The sequence below is a fragment of the Rhodnius prolixus genome, unplaced genomic scaffold (genome assembly GCF_049639745.1).
Source record: "Rhodnius prolixus isolate KJV_2025 unplaced genomic scaffold, Rpr scaffold_3, whole genome shotgun sequence".
Classification (NCBI taxonomy): domain Eukaryota; kingdom Metazoa; phylum Arthropoda; class Insecta; order Hemiptera; family Reduviidae; genus Rhodnius; species Rhodnius prolixus.
Genome location: NW_027411603.1, coordinates 15,633,805 through 15,648,038, shown reverse-complemented (window position 1 = coordinate 15,648,038; position 14,234 = coordinate 15,633,805). Strand labels below are relative to the sequence as shown.

General features: G+C 32.4%; 1 protein-coding gene across 16 annotated transcripts in view; it reads right to left on the bottom strand.

Annotated features, from left to right (window-relative positions):
- Positions 1 to 14,234, bottom strand: part of LOC141453691 (uncharacterized) — a 298,436-nt gene that overhangs the window by 72,215 nt on the left and 211,987 nt on the right. For all 16 annotated transcript variants that reach the window (XR_012458122.1, XR_012458121.1, XR_012458123.1 and 13 more), the window contains 2 exons: positions 8,930 to 9,128; positions 3,698 to 3,862 (listed from right to left, as the gene is read on the bottom strand). Coding sequence is in view for 12 of the 16 variants with exons in the window: in XM_074127202.1 (XP_073983303.1) it covers positions 3,698 to 3,862; positions 8,930 to 9,128 (364 nt within the window). In the remaining 4 variants the exon portion in view is untranslated. The remainder of the gene's footprint in view (positions 1 to 3,697; positions 3,863 to 8,929; positions 9,129 to 14,234) is intronic.

Sequence of the window (14,234 nt, the reverse complement as noted above, 5' to 3'; positions counted from 1 at the left end):
TAATAAACAAACAAAACAAATAGTTCTAAGAAAACAAGAAGGTTGTAACAAAAAAAAAAAATCGTTTGCCGAGATTTTAGAATTAATATTAGTTTCAGTGTAGAATTAGTACAGTAATTAGGACACATGTTAAACAACAGGGGTAAAATGAATGTAATTTATTGATTGAATTGATATGAATGAAGTTGACTTAAGTTTTAGTTCTTTGAGTATAGTTTTTAGATAGTAATAATCCTCACAGAAACATCGAGTACTGGACGAAGATAGGTTAAATTAGCAAATTATTGCAGATGTATAGGGCGGCTCTCCCCTGTTTATCCATGAAAACATACATATGTGTATGTTCCAAGAGTTAGCAGTCGTGATATTTAAGTCGCATTCTAAGATAGCAAATATGAGCGAAAATTCAAGTTATTCGGCTAATAGGTTATTTAAATTTAAAAAAAAAAAAAAGCAATATCTAAAATTGATTATTCATCCACGCGCATATAACCCTAGATTAAAGAGGATATGTTTTCAAGTTCTAGTAAAAGAAAAGATTCCTTATTGTGGTAACCATGAACTAACTTGGGATCACCAGCAGTTTTGTTTGCCCTACTGCTGTAAAAAGTAGACGTTGCCTGCTAACTTAAAACTGTCAACTAAACGGATGACCAACTTTTAGTTTCACACCAGAAGTTGACTACAACTACTAACTAATGTAGTTGGCAAACTTCATTATCTAAAAACCTCATCGACCAACTGTAACTTCTTTAGTCGTGATGATATTGTATATAATCACTCCATAATATAGGCTCTAGCTGTTACTTGCCTTACATTGCTCTAAAAAGTTTTATGTATTGAATACATAAATATTGTAGTGTTTATGTGTATAGAGCATTAATATTACAATCTATTCTTTCTCCAACTTTTCCTCATGCAATTAAGTACCATTTCAATTTATAAATTTACTTAAAACTAAATAGCTCTTATTTCTAACCAATAACCACTTAGATAAAAGTAATGGAACTAGTTCCCAATTGTGGCTAAGATTTATGATTGGGTTTGAAAGAACTCGATAAAAATGATTTCAAATTTAGGGAAAATCCAAGCAGCCATTTTATGCTAAAATGCTGGAAAAAACTTGAAAATATATTCAAAAAATCGTACTTTATCGGAATAGTGGTTTATAAGACAGTTATAAGCCCATTAGTTGCTTGCTTAGCGAATGCAGAGTGAACATTATCAGTGGATATATAGTATGTAGGGATGGAAGGATGGAAAATTTTAAGAATTATGGGCCCAAGAGGGAAGAAGATAGGTAGAGAATCAAATCGAAGGCGAAGTATGGCCCATATCAGAGTAGATTTCTTGGTTTGGATAAATAGCAGAGGGAAATACTTTCAATCTAAATTGGCGATTCCAAGCATTAATAGCTTGAAGGAAGTTCTTTCTTGAGTTGGCTCCAGGACGTTGAAAAGGATCTTAAGAGTTTGGAAGCGAGCACTTAGCGTTTTAAGGGTTCTACCGGGAAATATAGAGGAAATCTAGATCATTTCCGGACTGTAACAGACAGAGAGAGAGCCCATTTTTTTTTTTTACAGATAATCCGATTGTTAGGTACAGACCGAAACTCTTTAGGTACAGGAAAGATGAATTAGGTGTACAACTTTCAAAAAAAATAAAAATAAAAAGCCTGCCTTTTAGATTAAGAATTGGATAAATAGCAATTGAAAAATAAGAACGTTTGCTGAATTCCTAAAAAGAACTAAATCCAAAATATTAATAATATAATTTATTGAATTAAATAACTAATGAGGAAGAACACAATTTCAAGTAAGAGAACATTTATAAAAAGACATGATAAATAACTCACAGTAATTCATAAACTATTAGTGCTTTTTTTTTAGTTCAATTTAAATTGTTTGCCGTGTGGACTGTTGATCATTCTGTAGAGTAATTTAAGTTTCAGTTGCTTGATTCGGGCGTGCGGTTTTCAGCAGAAGAGTACGTCAAGGTAGAAACTGAGATATATAGCACTTTATCTGCCGGAGGGGTCGGAATGTGGTTCAGATAGATTGGATAAATTATTTTATGTAGGGTGAAGGTAATGTAGTTGGAATTTGCTCCGATAACCTATTTTGTCAATTTTCGTAACCAGGTTTCAAGGATATGAAGATGTTACTGTGGATGGATCAGATGGCAATTACGGGTTCTGTAGTATAGAACAGGATTTAAATAATACATAAAGTTAGGATTTAAAAAATATTAAAGAAAACTAAATTTAAAGAAAGTGATATTAAAATGAGAATAGAGTGCTTCATAAAGTGCGAAATAAGGGCTAGATCCAATTTATTTGAGAAAGCAGCGTAACAATATGAAGGGTGTAGCCCCCGCCACTCAAAGCTGGCCTAGTACACTTCCTTTAATGTTAAATCATCGCCCCAATGCCGTTCTCCACCTCGATTCCACTCTGGAGAAATGTTAAATCCCCAGCAGGAAACTTAATTACACACTGTAGTCTGCCTTATTATTGTTATACGCTCTTAATTATTTTGCAAATTTTATTATTAATTAATTTCTTCTTCTAATTATAACCATAAATGGTGAACTATGCATTTGTTACTTAATAATTGAAAATATCGATTTAAAAAAAAAACAAATTTACAGGAATAATTGTACCATTCAATTAAATCAATACGTTTCTTTCAATAAACAAATCACTAAAATATTTATGAAATAAATAATTTATTTTATTTCCTTCTATCAAGAGGAAATAATGCGATCGTTCAAAACTGTAGAATTAAAATGTTGGATGCAATTAGGAAATTTTAATTGCATTAGTGATTTTAGCAGTTTTCACGCAAAAAAAATAATAATAATGGAGGTATAGGTTGCGTCATACAATCAAGGAAACTAGGTTTAGATAGAAATCTTTAATCTAATAAGTTTGTTCTTAAGGGCGTCGTCAAAAGGGCAGTTTTGAGCAGCTGATCTCCCTAGAACGCTAGACATATTAATCATGAAAAAATAAAAGTGTGTGACCAGCTGAAGAAAAAAAAAAAATTATATAACTACAATAACTTTTAATTTTTTTATCATTACTTGGTATTAAAGAAAGATAAAATAATTACGCTGCTGGAATTAACGATTACATTCATACCTACAAATATACACTCTATGTAAAGCACTGTATTTATAATTCGGCATCAGTTAACTCAATCTGCTTTATTTAAACATCATCTGGGTTTTACAATAAGAGATGTTAGTTTGCATTCATTGCTTACCGATGCTAAAATGAAATCCCTTTGGTAATTTATTTACAGAACAATCCTATCATGAATTTTCCACATCAGTTATCGTAGAACCTAAACTATTCTGGTTTTGAACATACGGAGCTCTTTTCCAATTTTGGTAGCGATTCTTTTGAAGATTATTTCACCTTTTGTTCTCTACTGAACATGATGAATTTTCTCATTACCTCAGTAACCCTGATTTTGGCATTCCAATGTGAACAATAAAACCTGACATAAAAAAACAAAAACTAATATCTTAAATAAATATCTTAAAACATGCATGATTCCAAAATTTTGGGGAAAATTTCTTAGAACTCAGATAAAATGGAGTGAACTATGGGATCCTTTGCTTGTTTTTCATTAGATAAGCAATTTTAAGAAAAAAAATACAATATAAAATATTATGTATGTAAATTACCAACTTGTATATTGTGCAACTTTAATATGCTTCCATCTGGATATAAATCTTCCCAAAATCTTTCTCCAGGCACCATGGGGAACAGTGCTTTATTTTTGGTCCAATTGTACCCAAGTTTCCGCTTTACTGGTTTGTTTGTTGTATAACATCGCAGGGTCAAATTGCTTCCCTGTAAAAGAGAAATTAAAGTTAGCACAGGCATAATTAAGATTGCGAAAAGAAAATACGCTGACAGTAGTTAAGACTTGAGCATAATGTTCAGCAGTGAAAATTATTTCTCACTAAATCTATTTAGTACTGCAATTGATTGGTCAGATATTTGGGACATCTTGTTACATTTCTTTAAGTATAATAATTGACTTTTCATTGAAAGCGATTATTTTAACTATAAACTCATTCGGAACAAAGAACTGAATTTTGTGAACTTATGCAAATATGAGGCATTTTTATAGAATATGAAGAAAGATAAGGGTAATTATAAAGTAAGCGTATCGATTAGCTTGAATGAAAAAATTGTAATATTGAAAATGGTAAATGCAATAAAAGATTCGACCACTTAGAAAGTAATATCCACAAAATAATAATAATAAAAACACCCTCACTATACACACAAAGATAAAAATCGGCAATATTTGGAACTAGGAAAGTTTTCAGTTCGGTTCAACTTGCAAATAGTTCATAAAATACACAAAAGCCAATTGTCACCCAGACATTAAATCACCAGATTGTCAATATAATATTGTGAAAGACACCAGGCCGGTAGGCAACGGCTGAACACCAGTTGGTAGTAAAGGAATCCATGAAGCATATTTATTCTCTACCGCGTTTGAACACGATACTCCAGCCCCAACTCCTACATCTCTCGATGGAAACAATCCAATTCTATCAATGTAGAAACAATAGTTTGGATAGCATTGATGTAGTAGCAAAGTTTTAGATTCTGATGACTCATATTTTTTGTTTACAATTACAGATACTGACAATTAATTTGAATCTCTCGCATAAGCTCCTAAGTTAAGAGTCATGAACATCTTGAAGACTGTTCGCCCAGTTTGTTTTATTTTGTTGTTATAATTTTTTGTTGCTGTAAATTGGTCAATTCACTACATTTTTCAGCCTAAGCCTTCCTTCTCTTTATCGGCGAATCTGATCACTTCTAACTGGAGACCAAATCCAGCCATTAGATTTTTCTTTTTTTAACTCACAGCTTCGTCAATCGAATTTACTCAAGAAGAAGAAAATGTAGAAGAACTGGCGTTTAGTGAAGACTAATATACTTTCTTCATGAACTTTCTTACATCTTTACTCTTTAAATCGTAGAAAATAAGGATATGATACTTACTTAACTTGAAATTCTAGGGAAGAAAACTATTCTCTTTAGCTTAAAAACCACGATTTATTTGACTTAGTATTAGACTATCTTTCTTAATACTAGGGAGCTCTTGATTTATCAACAAATATCATGTCTTAAGGAGGCTATTTTTAACATGCAGTACTAAAAACGGAAGGAAACTATAGTGGATTTTCCAGACTCTTTGAATTTGGCTATATGCCCACTTCGATCCATGTATACCACTGATTCTCTACAACGTAGAAGAACTCTGACAACAACATGTTGCGTTTCGTGATAGCTTTCATGTTTATGGGCCGTTTTGCGATCAAAAAAATAAAATAAAATAACTGCTTAGTTATATCTGCTTCTCCTTCTTAAGAGCTACCGTTTAAGCCAAGGCATATTTTGGCCTGGATTTTTTTTCTTTCCTTTTTCTTGGGGCGAGCCTAACGTACACATCTGGAGGTCTTTCAACTATCCACAACCTGTGAACGCGCCTAATAGATGGAAATGCACCACGAAAAAAATTTAATACAAATAATTTAAATATTTCACTGAAATCTCACATCATTTGGCAAGACAGACTTCTACGGATTCTTGTTTTAGCATTAAATAAGTGATTTTGAATAAGTTTTCTTTAGATATAATTTTTGATTTTTCTAAAGAAATCTTCAATTTGTTAACGCCATTAAACTCTTGAACAACTAAATATTGTGGGCCTACGATCCCTTTTAGATGATTTCTATCCACTAATTATGCGTTTTACTGAACGTTTAAATCAAATAATAATTAAGTAAGGAGAAACCTTACATCATTAAGAGATTATTATAACGTGTATCTATACTATAATTTAGTCTGGTTTTATTACTTTTTTTTTACGTGGAATTGAAGTTGAGCCTTATAAAAAGAGTAAACAGTAATAAAAGAAGGCTCTAGAGTTTGAAAGGATGGCTAATTTAATCATATTTTAATTTAGAGAAAGTTATTATTTAATTTTGAATAGAAAATTAAGTTACTCGTTTTGAAAAATTACCTGCCTTTGTACTCTTAAAGATCTCCTTTATTAAGAATAAAACCTTTTCGTTTTCATTTCCCAAGAATACAGTGACCTTCCATCCCATAACTTCAATATAGTCCACTAAATTAATATTATTCTGTTCTTTACATGAAAAATATTTTTTTAGTTAAATGAACTGAATATGAAAGTGAGAGGTTTACTGAATAAATACGAGTATCATGTTGGAACAACGGGTAGATCGAGTAACCAAGTTGCCAACTCAAGGTAAGTAACATTAAGGAGTTGTTTACTTTAGTTTTACATTAGTTGTTTACCTTAGTTTACACATGCCCAGACTTTTAATGCAGCAAACACCTTAAAGTATAAAATTTCTCTCATTATGTATAATACATAAACAAAAGCTGATGTAAACATGCATTAGAGTTTGATACATTCATATGAATAGCGACGCAAACATGCATCACTCATACACAAACAAGTATGTATTACATATTATCTGAGACATTAGAAGTAACTTTCTTTCGTACATGGACCCCCAAGTGAGTGGTAAGAAGCTTTATCAAGTTTGCAAGCTCATGGCCAATATTCGTTGTTGACACATTGCCTAGAGGGGCTAGGGGGATAATCCATAGCTCGGTAATACAGCTCAGAATATCTATGGTATCAATGGATGTTGTCGGACGGAAACCTTAAGAGTTAGGATCAATCGTCTTCCCGATAACAATAATATATATATATCGTTCATGGTGCAGAAATATAGATACTAAAAAATGAAAATGTGTCACGACTTATTTTTCTAAAGGGACACTATAAACACGTCGCTAGAAGGTAATCAATCATATACGAAAACGTACGTGTACAAGTAGAACTTCAAGACTCTTTCCAGGTACGCTCTTACTACACAATTTCCCAAATAGTTCAGCCATAATAATTTATTCTTTTCTGGCCAAATAAAACCAAACACTTTCTTAATTATATCCATTATTTAATTCACATTCACATATGAAACCAAAAGATAACAATAATTGAAAAATTAATAAAATAAAAAAGGAAGGAAGGACGAGATTTGGGGGTGCAGGTAGTTTGAGGGAGTGATATGAGTGGGGATTTATAAGTGGAAGATCCCTAGCCCAAGTTCGACTAGCTACTTTTTTTGACTGGCCTTAAGCATTAAACACCTTCAAAACGAGGATCAATTACGGCTTAATGGGGAGCTATGGTCTGAAACAGTATCATAGAAATATGTAAATATAATATGAATGAAAAATAAGAGAAAGATAACCTTCCAAATCCCTTATGATGAAAATCTACCATTAAGATCTATTAGGTTGTGAATTAGTTTTACAACATTAATTATGATAAAAGCCCATTTTACCTTTCTCACACTCTTTCTTTTTCCACTTCTACAATTTTCACATTTAACGAAAAGCATTGGCTTTCATTAACCGAAAAAGAAAATCACTATTTCTTTTCGAAAAGATTCAATTCAACTGTTGTTAATAGTTGTTTATGAGTGATTTCATTACACTAAAAGAACATGTTCATTTTATACAGTTTGAAATTACGAACCTGTAAATCTCAACATCTGAATACATTGTAAATATAATAATTCCGGGTAGGTCCGGGCTAGAATGAGTCAAACGAATTCAGCCTGAAGTAATACGGATAAAAGAGGCAATTTTGCTCACTGTTCTTAAATTTGGAGGGTTATCTTTCTCTTATTTTTCATTCGTTTACTATATCCACTTCATTTTTCTTTGAAGGAAAAACAACAAATCCAATTTGGCCAAAGATTAAGAAATCGTATAATAATGCCGCCACCTGGAGAATGCTAGGGCACGTTTGGAGTTTGCAATAGGTTTGATAGTAGGCAAACCTTTAGTGGTAATATGCTAAACAGGTGGACTGGCACTGGGCAACTCTAAAATGCTACTGCCGACCCAAGTATCAGCACACTCAATCTTTGGCTAAGGATGAATACTGCTGACAATATTCTCATTTTTTTTTTTTTTTTAACCGCCAAGCAAATTAGCTCTTTTGTATGAGGTGGACCTCCGAGTAATAATGCATAAACTCCGAGGATAATGTACTTATCATGCGAACCTATAATCGTATTACAAGGGCTCATATAATAAATGACATTACAATATGTCGACCAATGGCTTCGAAATCTTGGCTCGCCGAAGAGATTTTCTTTCTTTTTGCAGAGGCTGTGGCTTTATGTCAGTTCTTCAGAACCAAGCTTTCATCAACAGGAATTACGAGAGGTGTATATTTAAGGCATCTAGAATGCAGGACGTTGCGTGCAATGTGTAGCTTCAGATTACGTTTACTGACCAAACCAGGTGATTAAAATTATCCATCAGAAGAAGACCTGAGCTTAAGTGTTACTGATACAGATCTACAACTGGACGGTGCTCACGACAAAACAGTCCAACACAATTGACCAGATGTTCTATTGTAAATAAAGGCCAAATGGCGGTAATGAGAGTGAATTTGCTGACCCAAGAACTAATAATCATCTTTGAATTTTTCAGGAGAGAAAAAAAACTAGAATACGCAGAACTAGGAAATATAAAAACTCTTTGGGAATAGACCTACAATACTATTGGCAACTAGCATAGTTTCATAGAAACTAAACACCGTACAGCACCCTTAGGTTAGGGCCGAAATATTTACTACCAACTGCCAATTCTGTGAACTTGGGTATATGCTGTATTGTCCGAAACGTCTTGTTGACCATTACCAATATGCTTGGCTGGTAAACTGTACTTTGTTATTAAATACCAAGATCTCAGATATTAGAAAATAAAAAATAATAATTTAATAGGAAGGTGGAAGGATAAGAAAGAACAGGATGCTGTTCAGGAGAAAACTGTACGAACCTTGACAACAGTAGCACTCATTGGGGAAACATTCACATGTAGCGGCTGTATCACAGACAATCTGACAGACTTACACTGTTGTATTCCCCAGTCAATCACCTGGCATGTGAATTCACCCTCGTCCAGCGGATCTGCCTTCTCCACGCTTAAGTATGAATAGAAGTACGAGTCTTGTGGACGTTCCCACTGCTTCAGTTTTCTGTAATTACATAAGTAGTAGTTAGGTTTCTTTACTATCATAAAGAATGTAAAAAATATTAAACTTTAATAATATTAGCATGCAAATATTAGAATGCCCTGGAAATTTAACTAGAGGAAGGTAATAAAGTAATATTTCCCCACTTCTAAGAGTCACTTAGCTACGCCTAGTACACAACAATCGATAGCCGGAAGAGAACATTTTCGATTCGAACGTTCTTGCGGTAGTTTTATGCTATTGCAACAATACTAATATCCTTAAAAAGAAATGGAATAAGCCGGAAGACAAAAAACGAAAGCATTGAAGAAGAAACTAAATATGTAGAAGTCACTTTCACTGCATCTACTGATAAATAAATCTCTGATAATGGAAGAAAGTCCAAAACCAGTATGAACAGTTCAGGAACAAGTGTTTTAGATACTTTATAGCTTTGAAGTCCCAAGAACATTTTAAAAATATTTTAATTTATTTAAGAACTTACAAAGTAAAGCCAAGTATAACTATCATATTATTATTTTCATATTCTACAATATTACAAAATGTTATGCCTTTATTAAAAAATAAATAGATAAAAAGGTTATCAAATGAATCGTAGCATCAAAGGAGTTTAGGATACTGAGGACACCTTCTATCGGCAGTTGGGGCGAAGAGTTAAAAATAATAATGAATACACTTGAATACAAGTCTCTGCAGACAAAGAACAGTTACTCTTCCGTAGACAAGGAAGGCTTTGATAATTCAAGTAGGAAAAATGGAAGAAAGTGAACCACCTATTTCAAAAGTTATTGCTTCCTTCCTGCACTACTAAAGCCACTGTGCAGCGTTTGGATGGGCCCTACTAGTAGAGCGATAAATCATTGACTCGGAAAATAGAGAAAAACCACTACTGAAAGAAGCAAACTAGTTTAAGGGGGAAAGAAAAGTGCTTCACTCATCTTTTCTCAGATCCATTACAAGAAAATCCAAAGTAATTATTGCTGAGAAAATAATTGCTTCAATCCAGCCATATTTTATAGGACAAAATAAATAAATGTGATTTTACTCCAAAGATCTCATTCTGGGTTACTGCATTATAAATTATTTATATAAATTCTTAAATGGTTTATCGAGTGTTAATTCAAAATTTTTAAAAAATTGTTTAATGTTGGCGGGTCAGTCAGATATTCCAACTTGTAAATAACCCCTATCAGAGTTTGCCATTTTGTTTACGGTTCCTTCAGTAAATATTTACTGTCCACTTCTGTGGGGGAAAAAACAAGTTATACTACGCTAGTATTTTTCATTTATATTTGTGGTCCAGTTTCGATTAACATTGGTTAAATTGCCTTAAAAAATTAAAAATGTTTTTCCAACCAAAATTAAATTAATATCAAAATGAAGATTAAATAATAAAAACTAAATAAATAAATAATTCTGTAATAATGAAGAATTTATAGTCCTGAGGAAAAAAAGAGAAAAGTTTTCGACTAAAGATGAAAAAATATAGCAAAAAATAACAGTTGGTTAAGGCCAAAGATAAACGACCCAACACAATTATAAGAGCTGCGTTGAAAAACAGGATGGGAAAAAGAGGCAAGATAAGTTTTAAGGACATATAAAGTGAAAAGGACCTCTCTCTAAGATAGAACAATGTCCAACATGATCTAATTATAACAGAAAGAACTTTTCTTATACAATGTGCAAGATTTTCTCTTGTCAGGATCTTATGTAGGTGAAACTGCATAAACCTTTTTAGTTGACAGTTATTAAACAATAATTTATTTAACATTAATAAAATATATCGCTTTATAAAGTTTATTGTCACCACTCAATATAAATAAAAAGGAAGTTTCAGGAAGAGTTCAAAATTTCAAGAAACGAAAGTTAATAAATAAACAGAATCTATTATTTAAAGGGGAACTTTTTTTTTTGGACTCTCCAGAAAGCTTAAGACTTTTTTAACCCTACTGGAATAGATCTTTTTATTGTTATTATCTGAGCAACCCAAATGTGACTTGGATGAAATCTACCTGGATGGAGAGATCAAATCGTGGAAACACCTCCCTCCCAAACCACTAATTACGCGCATTCATGATTTAATATTTTATGGAAATTAATAGAAACACTGATTTACGAAATAGGAAATTGACGGAATACGATTTATGAATGAAGTCTTGCTTGCAGTGTGTGGTATATGACGATATTTTCTTCGTGAAGTGGTAAAAGAAAAGGAAGGCGGACTCCACTAGAATATTAATAAAAATAGTATGCAAACAGCAATGGTATCTGACGACCCTTTACAACACTGTCCTTTATATGTGAGGGTAATTCAACCCCACCATTACAAGAAAAAAATCTAGTGAAATATTCACACGACATACGTACTCTTGCGACTACGTATTGTCAATGTTCTAACTCCTACGTTTGACCCATATTTACTCGTAATTCTTCTCACTTGAGAAGGGATCTACTCAACTTCTAACAGAAACAACGTATAATAAAATTTCAGGAGAAATATGCCCAGGTAAAGTTGTAGGTTTGAGTTTTCAATCACTATATTAAATAAATATATAAACAGGGGCGGAATGCGAGAAAATCTTAAATACGAAATATTATTCGATAAAGAGGCACTTCTGGCCATCTCATTTTCATCGTTGATTAAATGAGTCTCACATTTTATTGTAATTAATATTATATAAGTGGTGAGTAAATACCATTAACAGTAATTTCAGGAATGCCTAAAAACCCCTCTTCCGGAAGTCCCCTTAATTACAAATGAAACTTTTAGAACTGCGAATGAACAATCTACGCTAGTCATGAAGTATAGTTTCATCTAGCACTTTATAAGGCATTTTCATATCAAAAATTATAAAAGAGGCACTACAATAGCAGGAAATCCTATAAAATAAAACTCAATAATGTATTCAGGAAAAATTTCCGATTGCCTGGCCAAAACCTTATTAAAGCCTTCCTCCTTAAGCAAAATATCAAATTTGATTTTTCAGAAATTTTAGTTTTAGAGTTGCGGATACATAAACATATTTGAACAAGCAATTCTTTCGGTATCAATATTATTCGCTAGTAATATCAAGAAGTGTAGTCTCATCTACCTATTTCTACAGACATTACCTTATCAAACATTACAAAAGGTCAACTGTAAAAAATGGTTTAAAAATAGATAGGCCTCCTTTAGACAGTAACTATCAAGAAAGCTTCTATTCTTAACATGTTAACTGCGAATAAGAACTAATACTCAATATAAGGTACTCCACCTTATCGTTCCCAGCATTACGTATTCCCGTTAAATTTCTCGTTTTGCAGCACATATCGTCCCACAGTGATTAAGTAAACATTATAATGCCATTATCCTGTTAAGGCCAACATTATTTGTAACATCCCCGGCAATGGCATGCAAGGGTGAAGAAAGTGGTCCACCTACCAAAGTTCGGAACTTTCCTTAAACTGAGTACTACTTTTTTGTTTTGTTTTTGGCTTCTTCATCCGTTTCGCCAACTCAACAGACCCCATGGGATAGTTGTCTTAGGAAATAGTTGCGGAAAGTAATTAAGAGGTACGTATATTTCTCTAAATAGTTGTGTACACTGCAGAATAAATTCTAATAGTAGAAATGCGCTGAATTTATTGACTAGCAAATAAAAATAAAGAAGAAGTTTTATTACACATTAAGATATTTAGCTTTATATTAGCACTGCAATTAATTTTTCCAAGCCATCAAGTCAAAAAAGTAATAAACTATGTTTTGTTAAGCTAGGTAACTAAATATTAACCAAGTTTTAAAGTTTGTCACCATTTTATGAATCAAATTATGTCACGTTACTTTCAACAATTAATAATGAAACTACGGTAATGCATATTTCAGTTGTTTTTGTTTTTATGGAGTCTGTTATTTTGAAACGAAAGGAGCACAAGCAGAATGAAATCTCAACAAAAGCAATCTATGTAAAAGTGATTTAAAACTCTATAGCTTTTATTGTCAATTTTATATCATTAGTAAATACTTTTCCATTTTCTCGTCACTTTGAAATTTATGAATTTGGTTAAGGTTGGTTTAATGAGTTCGTTTTTCGTGAATTTTCCTTCAGTTTATCAGGAAGTCTCACCGATCAACCTTCAACAATTAACTTTTCCTTTAACTTTTTTATATTTGTGATAGTTGTAATAAAATCGTTTATTAAATTACTAAAAGAGTTCTTAAATTTCATTCTGTGGATTGGGAATTTCTCAAGAACCTAGTATTAGTACTTTCTGTACAGTTTCTTTTTCCATGCGAACAGAAATATGTCAGCTGTGTGTATTCAAATAGTGCGAGTTGCCTTTATGGTTCTTTTCATCCAGCCGGTATAAAATAACTCATCTTGCGAATGTTATTCATGACTAAAACATTCTCTGAGAGTGTGTTCTACGTTTCTGTAAAATCCAAATAAGTTTCCGGACAGATTCTTTCCATTTTTCTGCAGCATCGGGCGAGTTACACAGACACTACTCAGCTATCTCATCCCTATGAACTTGCAGAATCAGAATTTAGTACATGAAAAAAAAAAAAAAGCTGTTAGAGAACTGGTTTATCAATCACTCCTTTTTTTAAAAAAATGTCCTACTTTCTTTCTCATTATGATTTATGTTCTATCAGAAGGGATTTTTGTTTTGTTTTTAAATTTTGATAAAATTTTTTAGTTTCTGTTTCAGGCGTTCTTGCTCCGTCAGATATGGTTCATCCAATTGAAAACTTTCTTTTGACACTTTAGTCAAAGTCTTTATTTTAATAAATTATTGAAAAATAATGAAAATAAACCAAAATACTGATACAGAAACTAAATAAATAATAAAACGTAAAAAATATTACTCGCCGCACGAATATAATTTATTTGTTAAACAATTAATAAGCAGCTTCGAAAACGGAACATTAATCAATGTTAGAAAAAGATTTAAAACTGTTTTTAGTATCAAATCGCGTCCTCTAGAGGTTCACTTCCTCTGGAGATGCACTTCCTCTGGAGGTGAACTTCCTCTAAAGGGAAAATTCCTCTGGAGGTTAGTAAGTAGTTGGGTAGAAAAGTTTCAACACAAACTGCTTTTCACATGAGAACATTCAACAATAAATTGTTT